Source organism: Aquarana catesbeiana, linkage group LG01 (assembly GCF_042186555.1).
Source record: "Aquarana catesbeiana isolate 2022-GZ linkage group LG01, ASM4218655v1, whole genome shotgun sequence".
NCBI lineage: Eukaryota > Metazoa > Chordata > Amphibia > Anura > Ranidae > Aquarana > Aquarana catesbeiana.
Genome location: NC_133324.1, coordinates 831,600,136 through 831,618,565, shown reverse-complemented (window position 1 = coordinate 831,618,565; position 18,430 = coordinate 831,600,136). Strand labels below are relative to the sequence as shown.

Below are 18,430 nucleotides of genomic sequence, written 5' to 3'. Positions count from 1 at the left end.
CAATGTCCGACCGTGTGTACAGGGCATACGTGTACTGTGTCCTATGCACAGTGTGCACCTAAAGCTACCTGAAGAAAATTGGTGGTGTTCTTCTGATCCTATTAGTACCACAGGCAGGCAGCTACAGTATTTACAGTTAGTGTACTGTGTCCTCTGCACAGTGTGCACCTAAAGCTACCTGAAGACAATTGCTGTTGTTCTGATCCTATTAATACCACAGGCAGGCAGCTGCAGTATTTACAGTTAGTGTACTGTGTCCTCTGCACAGTGTGCACCTAAAGCTACCTGAAGAAAATTGGTGGTGTTCTTCTGATTCTATTAGTACCACAGGCAGGCAGCTACAGTATTTATAGTTAGTGTACTGAGTCCTCTGCACAGTGTGCACCTAAAGCTACCTGGAGAAAATTGGTGGTGTTCTTCTGATCCTATTAGTACCACAGGCAGGTAGCTGCAGTATTTACGGTTAGTGTGCTGTGTCCTCTGCACAGTGTGCACCTAAAGCTACCTGAAGAAAATTGGTGGTCTTCTTCTGATCCTAATAGTACCACAGGCAGGCAGCTGCAGTATTTAAAGTTAGTGTACTGTGTCCTCTGCACAGTGTGCACCTGAAGCTACCTGAAGACAATTGCTGTTGTTCTGATCCTATTAATACCACAGGCAGGCAGCTGCAGTATTTACAGTTAGTGTGCTGTGTCCTCTGCACAGTGTGCACCTAAAGCTACCTGAAGAAAATTGGCGGTGTTCTTCTGATCCTATTAGTACCACAGGCAGGCAGCTGCAGTATTTAAAGTTAGTGTACTGTGTCCTCTGCACAGTGTGCACCTAAAGCTACCTGAAGACAATTGCTGTTGTTCTGATCCTATTAATAACACAGGCAGGCAGCTGCAGTATTTACAGTTAGTGTACTGTGTCCTCTGCACAGTGTGCACCTAAAGCTACCTGAAGAAAATTGGTGGTGTTCTTCTGATCCTATTAGTACCACAGGCAGGCAGCTACAGTATTTACAGTTAGTGTACTGTGTCCTCTGCACAGTGTGCCCCTAAAGCTACCTGAAGACAATTGCTGGTGTTCTCATACTAATAATACTACAGGCAGGCAGTTGATTCTGCTAGCTGCAGTATCAGTATATATATACATCCCAGCTTTGTGCAGCTACATCTCACTGCAGGCCATTAGTATGTCTGGAAGGCCGACAAGGAGAGGCAGACAGTCACAAGCCAATAAAAGGGGGCAAGCTTTGTGTCTAGAGGCAACAGTGCTGGTCGTGGAGACGGTGCATCCTCATCAGCACGTGGCCATGGGACACGCTTGTCCTTTTTTTCGGCAGCTGGCCGTGTTGAGCCGCAACATGTGGAAGACTTGGTAGAGTGGATGACCAAGCCGTCCTCATCCTCCTCATCCTCTCTCACCCAGGCTCAGGGTACTTTGTCTGGCAGAGCAGCTGCCAACATGGCCATTTCCATCGGCTCAATGGCATCAGTCACTCCTTCCCTAGCCTCACCATGTTCTCCTGAGGAGTCCCCCGAACTGTTTCACCACAGTGTTGAGTACATGCTCCAAGAGGATGCCCAGCGTTTTGAAGGCTCCGATGATGCTACCCAGCTGGAGGAAGGCAGTAATGTGAGCCCAGAGAGAGGGGGTGCCCAAAAAGGACAGTAATCTGGCAGTCATGTTCCCCAGCTGCAGCATAATGCCAGGTTTGCTCCAGTGATGAGGAGGGAGGGGATGATGAGGTCATTGACTCCACGTGGGTGCCTGATAGGAGAGAGGAGGAGGAGGAGGCACATCAACCATGAGGCAGGATGCCCTCCAGGGGCCAAGGGCAACACACCGACTGCATCACACTGCAGAGCTCTGCATGTGCATGGCACTGCTGTCTCTGCGTGTTATTCCAAAAGTACTTTGGTGTGGGCCTTTTTTGAGACGAGTGCATCAGATCCCACCGCAGCTATTTGTAACATATGTCTCAAGTGTATCTTGCGTGGCCAAAAGATCACCACACCACATGCTTGACCAGACATATGTTGACCTGCCATGCAATTCGTTGGCAAGCGTACCTAAAAGACCCACACCAAAGAACAAAGCGGACCTCTCCTTGCTCCTCATCAGCTGGGATCTCCCACTCCACTATACCTTCAGTCCTCTCTGAAAACTGCACTGAGAGGAATGAAGGTGTAAGATTAGGTGTGTCACAGCCAAGTACTTGCGGGCAATCTGCTATCGGTACACCGACGTCAGATTGTACCAGGCAAATTTCCCTGCCCCAGCTGCTGCACCGCCAAAATAAGTTCGCTCCCAGCCATCCACATGCCCAGCGGTTGAATGCTAGCTTGGCTAAATTGCTAGCACTTCAACTGCTGCCCTATCAGGTGGTAGACTCTGCCCCCTTCCATGAGTTTGTGGAATGTGCGGTTCCTCAGCAGCAGGTTCCCAAATGCTACTTTTTCTCACGGAAGGCGATTTCGGCTCTCTATCGGTATGTGGAAGGCAATGTCTTGGCCTCGCTGGACAGGCAGTCAGCGGTAAGGTGCATATTACCACTGACTCATGGTCCAGCAGGCATGGACAGGGACGTTCCCTATCTTTCACCACGCACTGGGTGACTCTTCTGGCAGCTGGGAAGAATGCAGGACAGGGTGCAATAGTGTTGGAGGTTGTTCCGCCACCACGCCTCCAAAATTCTACTAGTGGTGATTCTGCCACACCTCTCTCCTCCACCCCCTCCTCTTCTTCTTCCTCCATGGCCTCTTCCTGTGCTGATTTGTCCTCGGAACCAGCGGTGCTCCATAGGTGTTCAAGGGGCTACGCAAGCAAGCAGGCAAAAAGATGCCATGTGGTGCTTGAGCTGGTGTGCTTGGGGGACAGGAGCTACACTGGGGCAGAGATTCTGTCAGCTCTGCAGGGGCAGGTTCAGAGGTGATTGACATCATGCCAGCTTAAGGCAGGTATGGTGGTTTGCGACAATGGCACCAACTTCCTCTCCGCCCTCCAAAAGGGACAACTGACCGATGTGCCCTGTTTGGCTCACGTCCTTAACTTGGTGGTGCAGTGGTTCTTTGGCAGGTACCCGGGCTTATAGGATGTCCTGAGGCAGGCCAGGAAAGTTTGTATGCATTTCTGCAGGTCATATAATGCCAGTGCTCGGCTGGCTGACCTCCAAAAGGAATTTAACCTGCCCAAGAACCGCCTAATCTGTGACATGCCTACCAGGTGGAACTCAACATTGGCCATTCTGCAGCGGCTGCACACACAGCAGAGGGTCATCAGTGATTACCTATGTGACTATGGCACCAGGACAGGGTCAGGGAAGCTTGTTTTTTTCCCCACGCCAGTGGGCTATGATCAGGGATGCATGCACTGTCCTGTCACCATTTGAGGAGGCCACAAGGATGGTGAGCAGTGACAGTGCATGCATCAGTGACACTGTTCCTCTTGTCCACCTGTTGGAGCACACGCTGGACAGGGCACTTGAGGCAGAACAGAGGGAGGAAGAGGAGGACTTCCTCACCTCTCAAGGCCCCCTTTATCCAGACAGTGTTCCTGCGTGCCCACCAATCACACAGGAAGAGGAGGAGGATTGTGTCAGCATGGAGGTGGAGCCTGGCACTCAGCGTCAGCAGCAGTCTTCAAGGGATCATTTACAGTCCGAAGAAACCCATGAATTTGTTTGTGGCTGGGAGAAGGTGGCTTCGGATCATGTTGTCCTTACTGACCCAGAGGACTCTGGACCGAATGCCTCAGCAAACCTATGCTGCATGACCTCCCTGATCCTGCAAAGCCTGCGGAAGGATCTTCGTATTCGTGGTATCAAGGGGAGGGATGATTACTGGCTGGCAACCCTCCTTGATCCACGTTACAAGGGTAAGGTTGCAGACCTTATCTTGCCGTTGCAGAGGGAGCAGAGATTGAAACATCTTCGGGAGGCCTTGCAGAAAGTTTGTTTGTGCAACGTGTTTCCAGAGCCTGGGAGGTTACAATTTCCTGGTCCTCCTGGACAACGTGTTGTTGAGGCTTCGGTCAGTCACAGAAGGAGCGGTGGAGAAGGTGGCCGTCTGACCGATGTGTTCAGACAATTTTTTAGTCCGCAGCCCCAAGGTCTGATCGGTTCCAGCAACCATCGCCAGCGTCTGATTCACATGGTGCAGGATTACCTAGGGGCAAGATCAGATTTGGACACCTTTCCCACCGAAAATCCTCTGGGTTACTGGGTCTTGAGGATGGATCACTGGCCAGAGCTTGCACAGTATGCAATTGAGCTACTGGCCTGTCCTGCATCCAGCATTCTTTCAGAACGCACATTCAGTGCTGCTGGAGGCTTTCTAACCGATCACAGGGTGCGCCTGTCCACCGAATCGGTCAATCGGCTGACCTTCATAAAAATGAATCAGTCTTGGATCACCAGCTACCAAGCACCTGACGCTGATGTAACCAATTGATTTTTTTTTTTAATGTGAGATCCCTTCAAGACTGCCTATGCTGATGCTGAGTGACTATCCTGTTATGCTGAGTGACAATCCTCTTCCTCCTCAATTTTCATGCTGATAGCTTGTAAGAACAATTTTGGTTCTGGGCACCGCCACCAATGGCCAAGGCCCAATTTTTCTGCCCCTGTTTAACAGGGGTGTGTAATTACAATTTTTGATGCAATACTTTGCAGCAGGGCTCATTCCTACGCTCCAACTAGAGTATCTGTGAGGGGTTGCAGTGTTATGGCACCAGCACCAGTGCCCAAGGCCCAATTTTTCAGCCCCTGTTTAACAGGGGTGTATAATCACAATTTTTGATGTAATACTTTGCAGCAGGGCTCATTCCTGCGCTCCAACTATAGCATCTGTGAGGGGTTGCAGTGTTGTGGCACCAGTGCCTAAGGCCCAATTTTTCTGCCCCTGTTCAACAGGGACATGTGATTACAATTTTTGATCTAATATTTCACAGCAGGGGCCATTCCTGCGCCCACCAAGAGTAACTGTGAGGCCTTACAGTGTTGTGGCACCAGCACCACCACCACCACCACCAAAGGCCCAATTTTTCTACCACTGTTCAACAATGGCATGTAATTACAATTCTTGATCTAATATTTCACAGCAGGGCCCGTTCCTGCGCCCACCAAGAGTAACTGTGAGAGCTTACAGTGTTGTGGCAACACCAACACCTAAGGCCCCAATTTCTGCAGAGTATATGAGGGCAGGCCCCTACTTTAAAACATCCAACTTCCAAACGACTCCTACTTGCAAACTGAAGGAGACAACAGGAAGTGAGATGAAATCTACCCCTAGGAAGGGAAATTATCTCCTGTAAGAGTTAATATGGGAAAAACATGCCTCTTCTTCACTGATGCTTTATCACCAATCCTTGTTTCACTAAAAACCCCACATTTTCAAAAAACATTTATCATTGGGACAGAAAGTGAGGTGAAATCTTCTGAAGAGGTGCACAGACAGCAAAACAAATGTTACAGGGGTGATAACCCTTCCCTATGTTTTCCAAAAAGCTTAAAAATAGATTTTTTGGCTGGCGCTACACTTTAAAAATGTACCAGTTCAAAATTACAGATTCTACTTAACAACAATCCTACAGTGCCTCTCTTGTTTGCACCGCCTGTATACTGCTGTTCAGAGTACTATAGGGCCTGGGGGCCTGTCTCACTGATTTTTTATTGCCGGGACCCGACATTACATTAAAGCTGCAAGCAGTTTTAAGTGACTTTTATTCCTTTACAAATGTCATTTTGTGCAGGGACTGTTCTAAGCATGGGAAACACGCACTACTTTACAGGCATACTATAGACACCCCCCAGGTACGATATTTAAAGGAGTATTTCACTTTTTTTTCACTTTAAGCATCATTAAAATCACTGCTCCCGAAAAAACGGCTGTTTTTAAAACTTTTTTTTTGCATTGATACATGTCCCCTGAGGTAGGACCCGGGTTCCCAAACCCCTTTTAGGACAATAACTTGCATATTAGCCTTTAAAATTAGCACTTTTGATTTCGAACATTCGAGTCCCACAGACTTTAATGGGGTTCTAAAGTTCGCGCAAACTTTCGGTCCGTTTGCAGGTTCTGGTGCGAAGCGAACCGGAGGGTGTTCGGCTCATCCCTAGTCCTGATATGTTTTACAGCTCTGTCAGATAGCACATCCAGGTTACTCACCTCAAGCTTTTCTTCTGCAGTTAAGCACATACACAGACTAATGGGATCATTTCTCTCCTCCTGTTACTATGTTCCTTGTTAACACATGCGCATGCAGCAGAGCGTGACTGGCTACTAGTGCCTCTACTCTTACACCCAGTCAAAATGCTCCTGTACAGAAGACTACAAGAGGCTCATGCCAGGGCAAATTTGGGTGTATTTAAAAGGCACATTTTTTTTTAAATCAATGAATACATAGCTGTATAATTGGCGTTTTAATATCTGCCTGAGGTTCAGCTTAAAGGAAATCTATGATCACAGCATATACTTTCATTTTATAACATCAGCATTGTAACAGCAGTACAAGTTATATTTGACAATTGAATATGTTTACTTGAAAAATCGCCTTTCATGTTGTGAGTGCTGCCTGTGTGCTGGCCATCTCTTTTTACACCTTCCTGGATTTGTTGCGTGCTTTTCAGCTTCTCCTCTGTTGTACAGTATACTTATAATTTCTAAGGACTATATATCCCATGGTATCTTGCTGTTTGCAATCAGTAATACTGTATTCACTCTGCCTTGTGAAACTTCCTCTTAGCAGAGTTCAGAAGTTCAGAAGACAGGCCCTGTAAATTCTGTGACACAGCAGCGCCTACACACAGGGCATAGTGAATATGTGTCACAGAATTAATTGAAATTAATTTGTGGGGATCTTCACAAAGTAAGTTTACAAACATCAAGATCATTCAGAATAATAGAAGTAGGCTAGGAAAAATAGAAATACAATGTGGAAATGAATATATGATTTTACATTTTGACCATAACCATACTGAAGGAAACATGAGTACTCCGTTGCTGATTTTCTTCAACCATTACTAGTTCCTAGTATGTTAAAGTGTTACAAAGCTCTTGTTTTTTTTACATTAAAATAACAAACATGTTATACTTACCTGCTTTGTGCAGTGGTTTTGCACAGAGCAGCATGGATCCTTCTCTTCTCCAGTCCCGAGTCCCCTGGTCCCTCCCTCCTGCCAGGTGCCGCACCCAAGCAGGCATGCTCCTGAGCCGCAGCTCTGTATGTTCATTGACACATGGAGGTATGGTTCAGTCCCATCCCTTCTATCTCCCAATTGGCTGACTGGCTGTGATTGACAGCAGTGGGAGCCAGTGAGCCAATCAGGATTGTGAGTCCCCGGAGAGCCAAGGTTCTTGTGGACATCGATGGATCAAGGGAGGGCTCAGGTAAGTATTAGATGGGGCTGGGGGGGCTGCTGCACACAGATGTTTTTTTACCCTCATGCATGCATGAAGGTAAAAAACCTTGTGCCTTTACAACCACTTTTAAGTCACTGGTTTGTAACAAGCACACAGGTTAGAAAGTCAGAGTGAAGTCTGAGATTCTAAATGACATTCTTGTTCCAGGCAAGTGACTCACACAGTTCTGTAACCACAGGGTCAACATGACAGCCAAGGAACTAGTATTTAGTAAGAGGTGACAAATGGCTGCCCTTATAGTTTCAATGTTCAGGTTCCCTTTACTAAAGTTTAACCGTAAGAAGAAAATGTCTTTTGCTGCTGAGTTTATACAGGATCTGGAACACACATAAAAGAAGGGCACATTTTCTAACACATTTCTAATGCACTGTGCGGCGGTCTGTTATTCAGCATCATGCATTTCCAAATAACCTTCATTTTCAGACACTGTAGGAAAAACATCTGCAGTCTATTTACTTGTCAGCTACATTTTTTATTTACATACAAAGCAAAATCAGTTTAACTTAACTGAAGAAACAACTACTTAACCTGAATACTGAATTTCTATCACCATTCTGACCATTGAATAATTGATTTCTTGGGGACATATAACAGCTTCACAGTACTGTTATCTCATATTATTTCCTCGTCTCCAGCACAGCTCTTCAACATTCATTTCCTGGGAGTGTGAAAAGAGGTATTTGACAAGAAAACAGAACTGGTTCACTGAATCTTTTCATTTTCTATCCCAATATATTTTCTAAAAAAGCATATATACTGATTCAAAAGTTCGTCTTTTTTTCTTTTTTTTTGACTAAATATACAATATGTGGCTAAAAGTATGTGAGCACCCCTCCCAGTGAGGTGTTCAGGTTTTCAGTGAAGACTACTGTAAATGCTAGAGAGTCATGATCCAGCCAAGAGTGAGGAGGTTTGGATCATGTGGTCAGTGAAAGCCTGTGTCCAAAATATAATAATAAAAGTCAGTGCTGGGGATTTCAATAACTAGGCAGCTAATATCAAGGTTTGACATGTAAAACCCAAAAGAATGTTCAAGATGAAAATGTAGCACCTAGAAAACAATAAATATTTATACAAACAAAATAGCGTGCAAATAGACTCTTTCAAATTCAACGTCAATGTATTTCTTTCTTCATCTTAACATGTGTATCAAATGAAGGTCTATAAAACTTCAATCACCCATCAAAGTGAAAAAAACAACAGAATCAATAACTGCTTAAACTACAGGCGCCAAAAACTCATGTCACTAATAAATGGGGTTCCCCTTTAATTTTGCTCCAGCCTTTGTCCAGCTCCACCAAAACTTTGGCTCCACCACAATTGTATCAGATTGTTGTTTAGATAAAGCTCACATAGTAGAGCAGGGATCCTCAAACTACGGCCCTCCAGCTGTTGCAGAACTACACGTCCCATGAGGCATTGTAAAGCTCTGACATTCACAGACATGACTAGGCATGATGGGAATTGTAGTTCCTGAACAACTGGAGGGCCGTTGTTTGAAGACCCCTATACTAGAGCAACAAAAGGGGGGCCATAGTGTAGTATTCAAATCAATAGTGAATATACTAGTTACACACATTACTCACCAAATATAAATGTGGGTACGACCACAACAAACATATATCTGTGAGATCTTCCACCATGATCAAATCACCAGACAGAATACAAACTCACCAGAGATATTGATACCCAGTAATAAGCAGCATATTACGCCAGTTGAAAATATATAATGTCCCCTTTAGGCAAATCCAGCTTCCTCACCTCCCCCACCAGGGCCAAATGGTGTCAGATAGCTGTACAAAATAAAGCTCACACAAGGCAGCAATATAAGGGAACCAATAGTTAAAAACAATTGCTCTTTATTCCTCAAATGCTCCCCCAAACTAAATAAAACTGCAGCATTGTACAATTAACCAGCTGGTGCAAACAAAAGTAAACCGCTCAGCACTTACATCAGTAGCCACCACTCGAATTCCAATATGGTGGCGTGACCTCGCGCACAAAGCTCCGTGGGTTTCAGACAAGCATGCATCCTCATGATTAAGCTCTGGGGTGGAGTGAAATGCATTGAGGGCATGGCTTGGCTGAAGCCTGGGTTGAAGCTATCATTTCACATATCCCCAGGGTCTTGCAGTGATGTGCGGCGCATAGGACCTTTTTTCTCTTGTGCGTCCTCTGGGGTCTCCAGGGAGAAAGTGAGCATTCATATTTATGTAGCCTACTGCTATAACTTCCTGTTCCTCCTCCATCTTAGATGTCATCATTTCCTGTTTGGTGGAACTTCCTGTTCTTCCATTGCTGTAGAGATCATAATTTCCTGTTCCTGTTTGGAGGAACCTCCTGTGTGATTAAACCTTTCAGGGGTGATAGAAATGTTATGGACCTTTATTTGATGCACATGTTATGGTGAAGACGGAATAAGATTGAAGCTGAAATTGAAATAGGCTATTTGCACACTATTTTGTTTGTATAAATATTTATTGGGTTTGCATTACATTTTCACACTGAACAGTGAAAGCCTGTGTGCCAGTCTGATTGCGCACTCTGACTGGAGGTGTCAGGAGAAAACTCTTACATACTGTATACCCACTGAAGTGACAAGCCTTAGAGGAAACAAATTCTCCCACAAAAGTTGTACACATTTATCCACAGACCTCTGCCCTCTACAGCTTACTAAAACACACAGCTCACAGGTTTTTTCACAGCATAGAGCATGGAGCTGAGTGTAATCTGAGACCTGAGTTTAGGAAAAGGACACACACCTCTACATAGTCTCACAGGGAAACTGCTGAGGCTGTCAATTGAAGATGTCTAAAATTGTTTTACTGCATTTTGTGTACTTGACTGTTCCAATGCTTTATTCTGAACTGACTGTTATTCTGTGTCTTTAACTGGTGCCTCCAGGGAAGGAGGTTTAAGATGTGCAGCCCCTTTCCCAGTCTTCATGGTGCTGCCCTTTATCGGCGGCAGATAAATACAAGGGAAGAGCTGCTTCATGTAGCCAGCCACACAATGTATGGGAACTGGAGTGGAGTGGAGACTATGTTGCTTTGTGATTGATTTGGGCCTAATCATTCTCCCCTTGGCGGGAACCTGGTCAGGGTTTCCAGGATATGGACACTATGGACTTCACAGGACAAGTGGATGAATTTCCCAGTGCGCTCCTCTTCTTACATGCCCCTTCTTCTACCCCTGTCTTGTCCCTACCCTGTCCATGAAGCTTTATGGGAAGCATAAGACATGCATACAGCACAAGGTGTCTTTACTTCTTCCATTACCCTATCAACAGTTTAGGCTAAGTCAGGGTTATTTAAAGTCCATCTGGTACTGCAAGAAACCATAGGAGTTTTACTGCTTTTACTGCTGATAAGGTATGGCATATGCAAACAGCAGCAGAGAGTTTTACACACATTTTTGGCTGCTACATCAGCCGGAAGTGAATATAAATCTGACAAGGTGACTCTCTACCCTAGCTAGATAGAACTCAGAAGCAGCAAATGTTTTGTCACTTATAGTTTGTACCCTTCAATGGGGTGTAGGAGAGACATCAGAGGTCTTACAGACCCCTAATATCTCATTAAAGAGAAAGCTTATTAGATAGCAATACATGAAAAAAAAAAACAGTTTGGAGGCGACTACATACAAAAACGTTGCTTAAACTACACATTTTACACATCGCCGCACACACCAGAGAGCAATAATTCTAGGGCTATGGTTCATGGTGAAAGGCTAATATCACCTTTTGGAACATGCTACATGTTCCACCTATATTTAGGTTGCTTCTGCCACCAGTTCCCCCTTACCCCCACCTCCTCCTCGGTTTGACTGTGGGCAGGGGATCTTCTCCCTGCACCCGCTGTCACAATGTAAAAATAGTGCGGCCATGCGGGGCTCCATCCCCGCTGATGAGCACTCTTGGAGTTTATTTACAAGCCCTGCAGCTTTCAACAGACAGTCCATATGAAGGTACGGGCAGAAAGCTGCAGGTCTGCAAAAGCCTGACCATTGCTTTCCAGGCTCCTGCAGGAAAAAATAATAAATGCACATTTTTTTTCTACAAAACAATGTGCATTTATTATTTTTTCTTGAAAGGTGAACTTATCCTTTAACTCTAAACTGATGACGTGTAAGGGATTTAAAGCGCGGCCCATTGAAAAAGTTGGGAACCAAAGTTTGCCTGCATTTCACTCGCAGGTACAATTTTAAGGCTTGACATGTTGGGTATCTTTTTTATTCTACCACAAAATTGCGTAATATGTTGTGTTTGTATCCAATAAAACTAACTTTGGTATATTTTTTACTGAAAATTTGCAATTGATAAAACTTTGTGCTAATATCGTGTAACATAAAAAAAATTGTGGCCACCAACATTTATTCTCCAGGGTCTATGCTTTATAGAAAATATATACTGTTTAAAGGTTTTTAAACAAATCTTTAGTCCTAAAATTATTTTTTTAACATGTGCACAAAAAAACAAAGATGGCTCTAGAAGAGAAAAGGTTAAAAGATGTTGATGGAGGCAAGTTTCCTCTATGTTACTAAAAGCTGAATTAAACATATTACCTTCCTCCAGCTTCCACTTTGTGCACAGAAAGTGGAAAAGTTACTCTTGACATCACATTGACATTCAAACATTCAACATGCAATGAAGGGTGTAGTTGTATTTGGTATTTAATGTCTGAATTATCAATTATTTGTTCAGGCTTTATTTCGCTATAAAGTGTTCCGCACCATGCAAGTTATATTTATTCTGAACTGCATCTTCATATAATTAGTATCACTTTTACAAACAAGCCCACCTTGAGCAATGGCATTATTACTGTTATCACGATGAGCTGCCAGTTTGTAAAAGCAAAAGTCTGCAAGATTAGGGCCTGTGAATTAGTTGTTTTACACTTTGTCATGTCAAACAAGGTCTAAGGCTCACTGTGACTAATGCCATTTATCATCTATAATTACACTTTGCCGTTCCTAATTAGAAAATATTTATTTGCTCAAGAGCCCGAGAGATGTGCCTTTGTAAAATCCTTGCAAAATAAATTGGTTAATAATTTTTTTTCCCCTCTTAGTTGAGATTGTTTTAGGAATTATATGCCACCAGAAGTGTTTTCCAAAAGAACGTAAGACCCTCTCTTAGTATTTTCATGCTGCATGATGGTTTTACAGGAGTAGAATCTCAAGATGTATGCAGCAACTATAACATTATTTTAAACAATGCATCACAATATGCTTAGACAAACATGAAATCATTATCAGTGATAAACAGCTTTAGAGAATGTATCGAGTAATTATCCATAATAAATTCAAAATTATACCAACAGAAGCGTGGAGCCAAGTGCAAAACAAAACATCAAGGGTCCTGTCAGGTCTGTTTCATTCATTATGCTGCCATCTGCTGGCTTCCATGGGTTGAGAACTGTTAAAGTTTTCTGCCAAATGTGATTAAAGTTGATTCCCAGCTCTGCAGTAAAAAGAGATTTTAAAACATTAATCACTATTTATGCAAACAAATGTCTAAATTCTCTTCATCCTGCTAATAGATATATCCAAAAAATAAATATACCTTAATTATCTTTTCGTTATTTTTATATATTTTTTTGCAGATAAATAATAGGACATTTGAATTTATTACAGATTTTTTGAGTACTGTCCGTGATACTTTTTTTATTTTTCCGTCAAGTATTACAGGTTGTTTTAAAAGTTATCATAGGTACAGCACAAGTGATGGCCGGGACCTGCAGATTAACTCAGTGATTCACAATATAGAGCCCCTTTTTTTTTTCCCTACAAAGCAGAGAGAAAAAACAAGCACATCAGTTAGTAAAAGCAGCACACTTTACAGACAGTACACATTGGAGGGCAGACAGTTAACCCCTTAATTGCACCAAGTTGTTAACCCCTTCCCAGCCAGTGACAGTGTATAGAATTATCACAGATCACTGTATTTGTGTCATTGGTGATGTCCGTGTCAGTTACTCAGTTCCCACCCAGTGTCATATTGCCCGTTGCACTATCACAGGCCCACTATAAGTTGCTGATCACCGCCATTACTAGTATTAAAAAAAAAAAATAATAATTCCAGTATATATACCATAATTTGTAAGCACTATAACTTTCACGCAAACCAATCAATATACACTTATTGGGGTTTTTTTTTGCCAAAAACATGTAAAAGAAAACATTTTGGCCTAAATTCATAAAGAAATGTGATTTTTCAATTTTTTTATTACATAATTTTTTTACTATCTGCTATAAAACATAACAAAAGTTTTTGGTCTATTTTTCGTTTACATAATAAAAAAAAACCCAGTGGTGATCAAATACCAGCAAAAGAAAGCTCTATTTGTGTGAAAAACAATGAAAAACATTTCATTTGAATACAGTGTTGCGTGAGCGTGCAATTGCCAGTTAAAAGAGCGCAGTGCTGAATATCCAAAAACGCTCTAATCATGAAGGGGGTAAAAGCTTTCGGAGCTTATGTGGTTAAATGAGCAAAGTGTAAATAAAATAAATTATAATAATGCATATATAAAAAAAAATTAAAAAATATAAAGCACCCCCGGCCCTCACCCCTATATGCACCCTAATGCAAGCACACAAAGTAAAGTGCATATGTAAGCATAAATTGCGCCACATATGTTAGTTATAACCACCTATTTAGCAGTGAGAGCAATAATTCTAGATCTGAAATTCATGATTAACACTAAAAACTAAAGATCTGTAAAGATTTTTAAACCATCACCTAACAAGAATTTTGGGTCTGATAGCTTTCTGCGATTTCACAGGCACACACAGTTTTGGGATTTACATATTTGGTATCTATTTACCCCATTTTTTATACTTTACAAAAAAAAAAAAAAAAAAAATTGGGTATGATATTGAGTTTGATTGCAAAAAAAAATAATTTTAGTGTAATTTTTCCTTAAAATATGAAAAATTTTGTAGAAAATCTTATACATTCCAACTACAATTATTAGACTCAGACTCAAAGAACTCCTGTCCCAGGCGTAGGGAAAGATGGGTCTCCTTATCTCACTGTTTCTCAAAATGCTCCCAATATATACATTTTGGAGTAAAAGTCTGCATTCACTTTGGAAAGTAAACGTTCACTATGTGAGGGAATTTGCATTTAGCTTAGTCTATGAAGACAAGTTGTGTCCACTTAAATCATCCAATCATGTACAAGTAAAAATCCTATTTTTGTAGTTTTCATTGCACATGACTGAGCTTTTTAGCAAAGTGAATTTTCACCACATTTACAAAGGTAGGTTGCTTATTTGAAGTTGCAGGCTAAATTATTTCACACCCACAGAGGGGTATTTTCTTAGCAAGAAAATCCCTGAAGAACATAATTTTGCCTTCTGTTGATATAAACTCATTACCTTCTAACAAAGGAGGTTCATCTTCAAAGTTGTCACTGGGCTGAAAAATATATGATGGACCATATGGTGGTTCTGATGCAGCATATGATGGTTCTTCACAAATATAACCTGGCTGATCCAAAGAAGAAGACATCATCCCTGAGTGAAGATAGTCTTGCTTTCTTGTTCTGTAACTGCAATAAAATGATCAGGGTATATGGAAAAAAAAAAACTATTTTAAATATACCCCTCAGTATCCACAAAGAATATTGTTTGTTCCGGAGTTCAGATTTAATTTACAAAAAAGTTTAATTTGTTTAAGCGATATACAGAGATTTAAGGAGAAAACTATTTAAAGAGAACGTGTCATCCATTTTAAACTCTGCTGAAGAGCAGACACAGGACACAATATACGTGCTGCTAATTTTGATTTAGGAAAGTTCACATCTTTAAAACAAATTTTGCTTCCATAATGGGTCATGACTTCTTTAACTTTAATCCCACTGATTGCTATTTACTTGTCCAATGAGAATCTGCTGTGTGACCAGCAAAAGGCGCTCTCATCGGACAGGTAAATGTCACTTGGCAGTGTACTAAAGTTATGGGGGCATTGTGCCAGTAACAAAATGAAACAGAAGTTATAGAGTTAAAGAGAGGTCTATAATGGGAGTTTTTCGGTTAACAGGGCTTTTGTGGTGTCAACTCTTAGAAAGATAATTATTCTGAAATGTTCAACCTCTTAAAGACCTTGGTCATTCTTTGGTAGACTGTACAGGGCTTCAGTTAGGACACAAGGTAGTCCTGGTCCACAATTCTGCGGCTCTGCGAGCCGCGTTTTGCACAGGAACGTCAACCCATTTTTTTGAATAGGCTGCCGTGCCTCCTGAAATGCAGGGAAAAGGCCCCTGCTCTTTTTTTTGGAATCATAGACTGTACAGAAATCGCAAGTCTAATGTGGTTCCCAATGCTGGAAGCGGCTGCAACAATCTTCAATGCCTGTGGATACCATTAGCAATAGCGGCACCCGCACACATCTCCTGCATATTCTGTGTGGGTGGTTGCGCCTGCGTATACGGCTGCGGACTGTATGTGGACTACAATTGCAAAGCACTATGATCCTGATGATGTTTCTATGCATGGCAGGTCCCTCTAGTGCCCAGTGCTATCAACTGACATCAAGGGATTCTGGGATGAGTAGTTCCTCAGACTGATAATTGCCTCGCATGACTATACACTTGAACTACATATCCCAGAAATCTTTGCTACCATCAGAGAGATTGCTGGGAGGATGTCAGAAACCATGAAATCAGACCGAGACAGAAGTACAGTTAAATCACACTTGTTTAATAATAAAAATAAATAGAACAAACATAGTCAAAACATAGCCAGAGTTCAGGAACCGGAACGGATAATCAGACAAGCCAAATGTCAGTGAGCCGAAGATGAGCGTAGTAAAACATCAAGCAGGATCTGGAGCTAGAAGGGATGTCAGCCAAGCAAATCTTTAACAGGAAAGCAGGAGATCATCTCTGTGATGTTTGACCAAGGCGAAGGCAGAGATCCTTTGGGCTGAAGGCAGGACTGACGAGCAGGATCATCAACAGCTGAGTAACTGTGGAGAGATAGGAGTTGGCAATTAGCCGACAGGTCAGCAGCCAGCTCTGAGAAGGAAGGGCTGAGCCCAGCCCTGACAGAGGTGCTAAAAAGAAGCAGAAGCCCAACCCTGCTCTCTTCCTCCTGGGCCTGACACGTGGCGGACCTCTCCATACATGGAGAGAGAGGTTGCGGCCTACCATGCGGTGTACAACATTCCAACCTAGATGAGAGGGAGGTTAAAACAGGTATTGAGGAGGCAACATATTCGCTGCCTGTCAAATGGCTCTCAAAATCTGAGCATGGATTGCTCTTTAGAGGGGCAGCAATCCTTGTTGCTTTTACCAACAAACCTTAAAAAAAAACAAAAAAAAAACAGTTCTGATCCTACAGGAATAGGGAAAAGGATTAAAGTGGTAGTAAAGTCTCCTTTTTGACTTGTACTTACAGGTACGTCTATAATAAGGCTTACCTGTAAGTACAGTGAATATTTACTAAACTTGCAACATTTAGGAGATATTCACACTGCATGCAGCTGGTGACGTCACTGCATATGCGTTCTGAAGGGATGGCATACCTGTGCCGTCCCTTCAGAGCTCTCCTGCATGCACGGGAGCTACATCACGGCTGGAGCACTTGAACTCGGAAGGAAGACTGCAACAGCGCGCCGCTTTAGGGCTTCGTTCTAAAGTAAGTATTTCATAATGTGCTAGTATGCGATGCATACTAGCACATTATGCTACTGCCGTTATATATATATATATATATATATATATATATATATATATATATATATATATATATATATATGCATTAAACACACACACACGTATATAAACACACACACACAACCTTTTAAAAAATTGCAGTACATTACCTCACTTACACAGCCAGGTAATGAACTGTAGGGAGAGGCAGAGAGCACAGCACACACTCAGGAAGGCACCTCCCCCTCCACTTCTTTCACTTCAATGACTGCATGTCACAGCTCCTGCAGTGCTTTTTTATAGTTTGGCTGAGGACGGTCTCATCTGATCGGCTTTCTCTACCAGCATACCCCAGTTAAGAAAGGTTGTATTAGAGCCCCATGTGAGGTTTTTATTAGACACATTCACACTCTTTATTTGTCATGTTTACCATTATCATTAAAAGTGAAAGTAAGAAAAAAAAAATCCCACATATTGGGTTCTTTAAGCTGGCCGTGCATCTTCCGGTGTACTTGACTGGACCCATTGTTAGTATAACAGCTGACAGGACCCAGTCTGTGTACAGGCCCAGTCATTCTTTAGCACTGTAAAGTGTTAAAGAGATTGTTCACTCTCTAAAAATAAAAATTAAAAGTCAGCAGCTACAAATCCTGTAGCTGCTGACTTTTCATAAAAGGACACTTACCTCTCCAGGGATCTAGCACCAACCTAACCAGGGCTAGCTCTTCACTATCCTTCTGGTCCTCGGTGCCGGCATCCTAACTGTCGGCAGATGATTATACTGCTCTCAGCTTCACACACAGACGGCTGCCCATTGTGCATGCGCAAGCCGCGCTGCGCTTTGTAAATGGTCTTGCAGTCTTATGGGACCTGTTGCGTGTCACAGAAGAATGCGGGAAGGGAGGAGAAGAGAGAAACTTGATATAACTAGTTTAACTAAGTTCATTTTTGCATATGATTCCATCAATACGTACAAAGGTAGAGATGTAGTGTGTTAAACCCTTTAATTATTTTTTTTTCCATTTTTATAGAAATTTTCTTTTTTTTGCTTTGTTTATTAATTTCTTGTAGCATCAACATTAAAAAAAGATATTGTTGGTTAATAACTTTAAACATAAAGTCTAGATTGGTACCAGAAGCATAATTGTAGTGTCATAATGTCATAACTGAACAAAGTGCACAATACCATGTGTATTTTTAGCTCTCTCTATTAACACTGGATGTATCCAAATTATATTATTACTGCTCAAAGTGGATACATTGTATTTTTTCTGTTTTATTTTTAAACTTTTTAAACCTTTAAAATGAATTTTAAAAAATTAGAAAAACACTAAAAGAAATTATTTCCCCTATATATACTGTA

At 42.2% G+C, this 18,430-nt stretch overlaps 1 protein-coding gene across 2 annotated transcripts in view; it reads right to left on the bottom strand.

Moving 5' to 3' along the window:
* YIPF7 (Yip1 domain family member 7) overlaps positions 1 to 18,430 on the bottom strand; it is a 106,480-nt gene that overhangs the window by 49,367 nt on the left and 38,683 nt on the right. The window contains exons 3-4 of one of the 2 annotated variants that reach the window (XM_073612260.1): positions 14,789 to 14,961; positions 12,722 to 12,867 (exon numbers count right to left, since the gene is read on the bottom strand). In XM_073612260.1, the coding sequence (XP_073468361.1) occupies positions 12,722 to 12,867; positions 14,789 to 14,961 (319 nt within the window). The remainder of the gene's footprint in view (positions 1 to 12,721; positions 12,868 to 14,788; positions 14,962 to 18,430) is intronic. The other variant, XM_073612261.1, reaches the window with a different exon arrangement.